The following is a 7,674-nucleotide window of genomic DNA, read 5'->3' as shown; positions in this document are numbered from 1 at the left end:
CTCTGCCTCTTCTAAAACCAGCTTGAACATCTGGAAGTTCATGGTTCATGTATTGCTGAAGCCTGGCTTGGAGAATTTTAAGCATTACTTTACTAGTGTGTGAGATGAGTGCAATTGTGCGGTAGTTTGAGCATTCTTTGGCATTGCCTTTCTTTGGGATTGGAATGAAAACTGACTTTTTCCAGTCCTGTAGCCATTGCTGAGTTTTCCAAATTTGCTGGCATATTGAATGCAACACTTTCACAGCATCATCTTTTAGGATTCAAAATAGCTCAACTGGAATTCCATCACCTCCACTAGCTTTGTTCATGGTGATGCTTTCTAAGGTCCACCTGACTTTACATTCCAGGATGTCTGGCTCAAAGTGAGTGATCATACCATTGTGATTTTCTGGATCGTGAATATCTTTTTTGTACAGTTCTTCTCTGTATTCTTGCCACTTCTTCTTAATATCTTCTGCTTCTGTTAGGTCCATACCATTTCTGTCCTTTATCGAGCCCATCTTTGCATGAAATGTTCCTTTGGTATCTCTAATTTTCTTGAAGAGATCTCTAGTCTTTCCCATTCTGTTGTTTTCCTCTATTTCTTTGCACTGATCACTGAGGAAGGCTTTCTTATCTCTCCTTGCTATTCTTTGGAACTCTGCATTCAGATGCTTGTATCTTTCCTCTTCTCCTTTGCTTTTCGCTTCTCTTCTTTTCACAGCTATTTGTAAGGCCTCCCCAGACAGCCATTTTGCTTTTTTGCATTTCTTTTCCATGGGGATGGTCTTGATCCCTCCTGTACAGTGTCACAAACCTCTTTCCATAGTTCATCGGGGACTCTGTCTATCAGATCTAATCCCTTAAACCTATTTCTCACTTCCACTGTATAATCATAAGGGATTTGATTTAGGTCATACCTGAATGGTCTAGTGGTTTTCCCTACTTTCTTCAGTTTAAGTCTGAATTTTGCAATAAGGAATTCATAATCTGAGCCAGTCAGCTCTCTAAATGCAAATGATGATTGCATTTATGTAAATTTCAAAAAGAGCAAAGCTCATTTGTGGTGTTAGAAGTCAGGATAATAATTAGCCTTGAGAGAGGGTTAGTGACTCAGATGGGTTTCTGCTGTGCTGATAACGTCCTGCTTCTTGGTCTGGGTTCTTCTCACCCAGGTATGTTCATGCTGGGAAAACTCAATGTGCCACATGGTTCTGATCTGTGCACTTTTCTAAACTTATCCTTCAGCACAACGTCTAGGTGCATTAATGTTTTAACAAGTCACTGAGTGCTCATGGACATGCTGGATTAAAGGAAGGGAATTAAGTTAGAGTGAGTTGAACCCTCGTATGGAGTGGCACGGGGGCACGGAACGAGGCAGCCGATACTAGAAGAAGCAGATAAGTGAGAGGACAGAGTCTACTAGAGGGTCGTTTCAGGTGGTCCAGTGGCCAAGACTCTGCTCCCAGTGCAGGGGGCCCAGGTTCAATCCCTGGGTGGGGAACTAGATCCCACATGCCGCAACTAAAGACCCCTCCTGCCGCATCAAAGATCGAAGATCCTGTATGCTGCAACTAAGACCTGGTGCAGCCAAATAAATAAATATTACTTTAAAAAAGAGTTGGGACCTTGTACACAGGAGGCTCATCAGCAGAGGCAGCCACGTGGCACAGATCATAGATCTGGAGTAGATCCTGTAGATTTGGAGTGGGTCTCAGCACGTTTGTAAGTTTCCTGGGTTTCCTGAGACATGACATAGAGTGGAAGCCACCGGACTAAACAGACAGTAGACATGGACGCTAAGAGGAAAGACAGGCATGTCAGGGGACCTTGGTGCTGGAAACCTTACCTTTCTCCCATGTTTACCCCTGGTTCAGCATGCTTTTTCTTGTCTTTAACCCTGACAAATACATTGGTCTAGCCTGTTGTGTGAAATCATAACTCCTTTTCCCACGCTTTTTGTTTTAGTTCATCATTGGGGTTTATGATTCCTCTCTTGAAAATTAACTACTTGAAAGGGCCGCAGGCTGTGAATATAGGATAGGCTGACTCCCTCTGATGTCCGCCCTGTTCAGAGTGGGTTGTATACAGGTGGACCTCTGATGCCCTAAACAGTTGTCTGAAAAGTATTGTTGTCAGGGATTATTAATGGTATTTCTGTTGCCTGGGAAATTAGGGTTTGCCATGTTGATAAGCAGTTTGTTCTAAAGGGAAATCTTCACAAGTATCTTAGTATTTTTATTTGGAAAAAATTTGAATATGGAAGAAAACAGCAGGGCATATTCTGTAGTGTCCTCTCAAGCCTCTAGGAAACACTGGTCTTGTGAAATTTTCTGATTCTCTCAGTCTGATGGAGGCTTGTCATTGCTACATTCTAAAATCCCATATTATACCCTGTCATAGAATTTAGCATAACACCTCCAGAACTGTAATCACCATTCTCCTTGTTTATCTCTTTATCTAGCCCTGAAATCTAATCTGTTTGAGTTCAGGGACTATGTCTTATTTGACATAGCCCCAACATCTGGCTCAGTAGAAACTCAGTAATTAGGGATGAGTGAATGAGCCCTTAAATTCTGGAAGCAAAGAACTGGTATATGGACCTTGGGGAAGAGCCTCATTTGAGGAGGGAGGAGAGTTAGGGAAGGCAGCAGAGCTATACTGACCAGAGAAGAAGGAAAAGAACCAAGATAGTGTTCTATCGTGGGAGTCAAGGAAAAAATGGGAGAGGTTTATGAGGAATTATCAAATGCCACAATGAAACCAATGAAGATTTGAATTGAAAAGAGTTTGGTGGACTTCCCAGTGGTTCAGCAGATAAGACTCTGCACTCCCAGTGCAGGGGGGCTCAGGTTTTACCCTCGGCTGGGCAACTAGATCCTGCATGCTGCAACTAAAGATCCTGCATGCTGCAACTAAAACCTGGCATGGCCAAATAAATACATTTTAAAAATAAATTTAAAAAAGAGTTTGGAAGTTTGTCAAAATCATTAGTAGCTATAGAAAAGCAAGATGGAAGCAGGATCCTGCGGGGTTAGGGAGAGAGTATGCGACCAGGAAATGGAGGTAGAGGGTCAGAATATGCACCTTTGAAGTGAGGCTACAAAAGAAAGGAGATTGGGAGGTGGCCAAGCAGAATGGCAGAAGCGAAGCCAGCAGCCTCGCTAGAAGAACTGTGTTCATTCAAAGGCAGAGATCAGAGGTGCCTTCAGTGCCCATCTCCTGGCCCGCAGGATGACTCAGGCACTCTGCCAGCCTGTGGCCGGTGGAGGGATGAGCCTGCATTTTGGTGACTGAGTCAGCAGTTCATTTACTTGGAAGCCACATGCGCTTAGCCCTGCACTAAGCCCTTCGAATGATTTTGTCTGTTTTAAACTTGTATCTTCCCTTCCCCATAGGAAACATGGTGGAATGGTGCTTACCCCAAGATATTGACCTTGAAGGTGTGGAGTTCAAGTCTATGGCCAGCGGATCCCATAAAATTCAGTCTGATTTCATGTAAGTAGTGCTGATTGCCAGTCTGCTCTGCACTGTTTCTGCTCCTCCTCTGCTTTCCCCAGAGAATAAGAGCTGTCATCAGGGCATCTTCAGGAAGTGTGTATAAATGCCCTGAAAATATACATACTGGTTTGTGTTTTTATATCAGGTTTGTAACAAGAAGCTCCCAAGCTTTTGTTAGGTTCCCATGACCCGAAAACATTAAGAACTCCTGCCATAGAGGTTCTTGCCTTTTCTAAGAAATGATTGATCCTCGCTTGAGGTTTGGCTTTAATGACAGAATAGACTTTTGGTTCCATGTGGGTTAACTCAAGACATGTTTGTGCTAAAACTTGAAATTTCAGCTCTAAGTAAGGCCGGTTTGTAGTCCTGTGTGATTAAGATTCTTGTGAGGAGCAACTAGAACATAAGGGTGACGGAGTAGCTTTCATCTTCTCATTGGGCTGAAACCATGACGGGCACAAGTGTGAGAAAGGGGAAGGAAATCAAATGACAGCTCTGGTCGAATGTTCTATTAAAAACATCAGAGGCTCAGGAAGCGAGGAGAGAATCAACCCAGTTTATGCTAATAAAACAGAGGTCACACATCAAGTCAGCTGTTATTGCAGGAAAGAAGGGTCATGGTCACAGGCAATTGATCTGGGGTCAAGGGTAGCTGAACAGCAGGCTTTTCGGAGAGCAAGTCCTGGCTCCAGTGGGATGAGCCTTAGTGAGTTCCAGTTTTTGGTTTTTTTTGAGCCTTGATTGTCCCATCTGTAAGGTTGAATGGCTTGGGCTCATTGTCCCCCTGAGATTTTAAAAAAAGGTTTTTCTCAGGCTGAACTTTCTCATGTAGAGCCCTGGGCACAGTTACATCTTCTATTTGGGACACCTCTCAAGGGATTTCCAGATGGTCCTAGTGGTAAAGAACCTGTCTGCCAATGCAGGAGACATAAGAGATGTGGGTTCCATCTCTGGGTGGTGAGGATGCCACCTGAAGGAGGGCATGCAACCCACTTCAGTATCCTTGCCTGGAGAATCCCCATGGACAGAGGAGCCTGGCAGGCTACAGTCCATGGAGTCGCAAAGAGTTGGACACGACTGAAGCGACTTAGCACATTTTGTCAAGGGAAAAAAAAAATAAAATTTCTGATTTTGAGCTATGCTACATATTGGGTCTCTTTTAGCTATTTCCGGAAGGGGCCCTTCTTCGGCCTGGCCTGCTTCGCCAACATGCCGGTGGAAAGCGAGCTGGAGCGTGGCGCCCGGATGAAGTCCGTGGGCATCCTGTCTCCATCCTACACCCTGCTGTACCGGCACATGCACTTCCTGGAGAACCAAGTTCGGTGCGTGGCCCACAGACGGGGCGGGAGGCAGCGGGCCGGCGGGGGGATGGTGATGGGCCCTCGGGGTTAAAGGTCGTGCACCCATCAGAGCAGTAGGTGCCTCTCCGGGAACCTCCGTGGCCACGTTTTACGCCTCTGGCGGTGGTCTTTATGTGTCATCCTGCGTCCTGCGTACTGATCCTTCATACTCGATTGAAAGCTGCGGTTGATTTTGCTTTCAGTTTATTTTAACACTATCATCCGTTTGGTTTAATCAGTTTGTTGATATGTACAGTGATCTTTGCTTCCCCTCAACCACAGTTATGACCTCTTTGCCCCAGGCAAATAGACTTTCAACTTTTCTAAAAATTTATTTTTAATGGAAAGATAATTGTTTGCAGTGTTGTGTTAGTTTTTGCCATACATCAGCATGAATCAGCCATAGGCATACGTATGTCCCCTCTCTCTTAAACCTCCTTTCCAACTCCCACCCTCAACTCTTTTAAGACCTCATCATTTATTATTTGGAGTAATCATTATCATGGAAGGGGATTAATAGGAAGGGAATTTTTAACAGAAGCTGCAAAACTGTTAATATTTTGTATTTTTTTCCATCATGTGAGTAACCTAATTTTATTTCAGATTTTGGGGGGAGAAATCTATCACTAATCCCTGAAGCACTGTTAAAATTTTAGCACATTTGCCTCTTTTCACACATGCGTGTGTCTGTGTGTGTACTTTAAAAAATTGTTTATATACTTGGCACCATACATTATACATATTTTTACATCCTATCCTTTTAAAATATATCATTATTTTAATTTTTGACAAAACTGTCTGTCTTGATCATTGTCTTTGAAAGAATATGAAATGTAGTTTGTGGGGAAAATGTTTATTATTTAAAAATTAGTTAAAAGTACAAATGAATTTTTAAAATTCTCCCAAATCTTAGCACTCAGTAAGATGAGATATTCATTGTCAATATTCAGTGACTGTCATTCTAAAAAACATAATTTTCCAAAAGTAGGATTGGTTTAATGCATTTGTATATTTCAGAGGAAAAGAGGAAGTGAAACTGAAGAAATTGTCACACTTTAAGTGAATATTTTTTTTCACTAAGTAAGATGTATTATTTCTTGGAATATTCCTCCCAAGTTAAGACAAAAGACTCTGAAAACCATGAAGCTACAGTATTATTCTTATTGAGAAATGGCATATATACTGTAAAGTGTACAAATCTTTGTGTAGGGGTCATTGGTGTTTTTAGGTTGTTTTAGGTGCAGTCAGTTATCTTATACTTTTCCCCAGGACTCCTCCCCTCTTTTTTCTTAACTTTATATATTGTGAGGTTTATTACATTTAGTTCTGTAGTCATAATTCCCATGATTCTTAAGTCTCATTTATATGTTTACAGCCACATCCAGGGCTTAACTGTAACTTGCTGAGCTCCTCATACGTTTCTTGGTTGGTTGGATTTTGCCATCAAGCACTTTTTTTTGTCATAAAAGGATCATGGGTGGTGCCTTCTCTGAAATCTTGCATGCTTGATGGTGTTGGTCTTTTCCCTTTACTCTTGGCTAGGTATAGGATTCTTATATCTTTTCTTTTTTCTTCTCAGGATACTATAAATATTGCTTTGCTGTCTCCTGATATTAGTTGCTTCAGAAAAGTCTCTTTTGTCTAGGTCCCTATAGATTCTTCATCTGAACAGTTTTTGAACTGTTCCTGAACTGTTTTTTTTTTTTTTTCCTGGAATAGTTCATCCTTTGATCTAGAGACATGACTTTTAATTTCAGGAACCTTTTCTTCTACTGTGAAACACTCAGCTTTTCCTCTGCATTTTTCCTCTGCATTTTTCCTCTGCATTTTTCCTTCTTCATGAACACCAGTTATGCTCAGGTTTTCTTACCATTGTCCTATGTATTTTTCATTTTGATGGTTTAAGAAAATTATTTATTCACCTTTGGCTGCACTGGGTCTCCTTTGCTGCGCGTGGGCTTTCTCTCATTGCGGCAAGCAGGGGCTACGCTGGTTGTGGTGCACGGGCTTCTCATTGCGGTGGCTTCTCTTGTCGAGGAGCACAGGCTCTCGGGTGTGAGGGCTTTAGTAGCTGTGGCACGTGGGCTCCGAAGCTGTGGCTCTCAGGCTCTAGAGCACAGGCTCTGCAGTCGGGGTACACGGGCTTAGTTGCTCCACGGCATATGGGATTTTCCCGGAGCAGGGATCGAACCCGTGTGCCCTGCATTGGCAGACGGATTCATAATGACTGGGCCACCAGGGGAGCCCCTGATAGTTATTCTAATAGCTGTCGAATGTTAGAGCTGTCCCATTAATCTACTCCATTATTCCCTGTGCTTGATCGTTGGCATGTTTCTAATTTTTTTTAACTGCTCCTCTGCATTTTGGAGCTGTGATATATATTTTTCTGTATTTGAAATATTTCCTCAGTTTTGTGTCTCAGAAATAATACTGAGGAAAAGAACATTTTTATTGGGATCTTGACACTTAAAAATTTATTACTCCTCTTGAAAAATTAATTTCCCAAGGAGGCAATACATTCTCATGGTTCAAAAGCCCAAAATTTTAAGGAGGTATTATGTTAGTTAGAGTCCTGGCTAAATGGTGGTAACAGAGGCCCTGAAATACGCTGGTTCAAATAAGACAGAAGATTCTTCTCCATGGAATGGTCTATAAGTAGGCAGGTGGTCCGGGTGGGCAGCCTGCTGTTCCCACAATCATTTGGGGCCCACACTGCTTCTCTTATTATGCTGCCAGATCCTAGGAGAGATTTTTGTGTTCTCAGATGTCCTCACCTGTTTCAGAGCTGCTCACCGTGTCTAGGTCTGCATTGCAGCCCACAGGTAGGAGGGAAAAGCCAGAAGTTCCATATG

At 42.6% G+C, this 7,674-nt stretch overlaps 1 protein-coding gene across 1 annotated transcript in view; it reads left to right on the top strand.

Annotated features, from left to right (window-relative positions):
* Nucleotides 1-1,539: 1,539 nt before the first annotated feature.
* The window catches only part of KIAA1147 (KIAA1147 ortholog), a 28,001-nt gene continuing 21,866 nt past the window's right edge, over nucleotides 1,540-7,674 (top strand). The window contains exons 1-2 of the mRNA XM_010854964.1: nucleotides 1,540-3,479; nucleotides 4,646-4,804. Of these exons, the coding sequence (XP_010853266.1) occupies nucleotides 3,337-3,479; nucleotides 4,646-4,804 (302 nt within the window). The 5' untranslated portion in view covers nucleotides 1,540-3,336. The remainder of the gene's footprint in view (nucleotides 3,480-4,645; nucleotides 4,805-7,674) is intronic.

This window comes from Bison bison, unplaced genomic scaffold (genome assembly GCF_000754665.1).
Source record: "Bison bison bison isolate TAMUID 2011002044 unplaced genomic scaffold, Bison_UMD1.0 scf7180017864352, whole genome shotgun sequence".
In the NCBI taxonomy this organism is placed as follows: Eukaryota; Metazoa; Chordata; class Mammalia; order Artiodactyla; family Bovidae; genus Bison; species Bison bison.
Note: the sequence above shows the minus strand (reverse complement) of the source record. Positions and strands in the feature narration are given on the sequence as shown.